This window comes from Humulus lupulus, chromosome 9, assembly GCF_963169125.1.
Source record: "Humulus lupulus chromosome 9, drHumLupu1.1, whole genome shotgun sequence".
Classification (NCBI taxonomy): domain Eukaryota; kingdom Viridiplantae; phylum Streptophyta; class Magnoliopsida; order Rosales; family Cannabaceae; genus Humulus; species Humulus lupulus.
The window spans coordinates 43,031,397-43,033,023 of NC_084801.1; the positions used below are offsets into that span (position 1 = coordinate 43,031,397).

At 34.8% G+C, this 1,627-nt stretch overlaps 1 protein-coding gene across 1 annotated transcript; it reads left to right on the plus strand.

Moving 5' to 3' along the window:
- The first annotated feature begins 456 nt into the window (after positions 1-456).
- Positions 457-1,401, plus strand: LOC133800471 (uncharacterized). Its single transcript, XM_062238434.1, has one exon. The coding sequence runs from the start codon at positions 793-795 to the stop codon at positions 1,012-1,014; it is 222 nt and encodes a 73-aa protein (XP_062094418.1). The 5' UTR covers positions 457-792; the 3' UTR covers positions 1,015-1,401.
- Positions 1,402-1,627: the final 226 nt, after the last annotated feature.

The window sequence follows — 1,627 nt, forward strand, 5'->3', positions numbered from 1 at the left end:
TTTTAAAAACTTTACAATTAAAGTGGACACGATTTAGTAGTTGTCAAAGTTTGGAGGGCGAAAATGCTAATTATTTTATGCAAATTTAACATGAGACACAATATGATAGTATTAATAGTTTATGAATAAATTTTAACATACTATATATTTTAGGGGGCAGAATTCAGTAGTGTCAAAAATCATATTTATTCTATTTATTATTTACGTAGAACTACTCCATTAATATTCTAAAAAAAAAATCTATGGAGTATCTCAAACAATATATATATTTTCAAAAATAACTATGCAATTAAACCAAAAGATATTGGAATCTATACCAATTATTATTTTTAGAACTTTTTGTTTGAAGGAATTTTTTTAAACTTTGATTGATGGCCAGTTGGAAAGAGAAAACAAAGCCAGAAATGGCTTATTCCTATTCGCCAAAAGAAAAAGTAACCGTTAGAATCTCGAACGTTAAGCCTACCACTCTTTCTTTCTCACTGTACTATGCCCTAATCACATTTTGCTCTTCTGGAAAGAATCCGATTTCTCCGTACTTGTCTCCTTCCTTCGCTATATAAGTATCCTCTTTTCTCTGATCTTCTTCTCCATTCACACCTCATCTGGAAAGAATCCGATTTCTCCATACTTGTCTCCTTCCTTCGCTATATAAGTATCCTCTTTTCTCTGATCTTCTTCTCCATTCACACCTCATCTCTCTAGCTCTTTCTCTCTCTCTCTCTCTCTTTCAATTCTCGCTCTGATCAAAGCTTTAGCCGATCCCAAAAGCAGAGGATTATATATTTGAAAATGGGAATGGTAGTGGTGATTTCTCTGCCCTTCATTTTCTTTTGCTTACTCTTAGGTTTCGGCTGCTACTTCTTCGGACGATACAGGGGAAGACGAGACGTACGGACCAACCCCCAGATCTACGGCGTCCCCGCCCCACCACCTGGCGCCGCCGCCGTCAATTCCTACCCTTCTCCGTCTCCTCCGCCTCATTACAAACCGGACTTCGCATCCAATGTTTAACGCTATACAAACGCGTACATCAACTGCAAGATGTTTTTCAACAATTATCGAAGCAGAATAAGTGTGTGAATGTGATTTATTGAGGTGAGAGGATTGCAATGGAGAGTGCGTGTATTCTTTTATTTATGGTGTTTCAGCCTAATTGGACAGTCTTCAAGAAGTTGATTTTTGTATATTTGGGTGATTTTTTATGCAAGTTTAATTACTTTTTATGCATCAGATTAGGAGAAAGAAGATTTTCTTTGTTAATTAGTTTGTTGTTTCTCATTGATTTGAGCGATTGAAGTCAATTGGTTTTCTTTTATAGGTTTTGTAGGAAGTCTGTCTAAAATCAGTTCCAGTCATTGTTTAGTGAATAAAATTTAAGTGAACTGAGTGGAACAAGAACATTACTGTCCATGATTTAAACAAAAATGATACTGACACCGAATAAAAATATGTATATACTAGGAGAGTTGATACAAACATGTAGAGAGGACACAGACATACATCAAATATCAAATATTTATTTAATTATTTTGTCAAAAAAAATATTTAATTATTTTAAAAGGATAAAATATGTTTTGGTAACCTAACACGCATAGGCAGAGGAGGTGACCCACATCCCCTACTC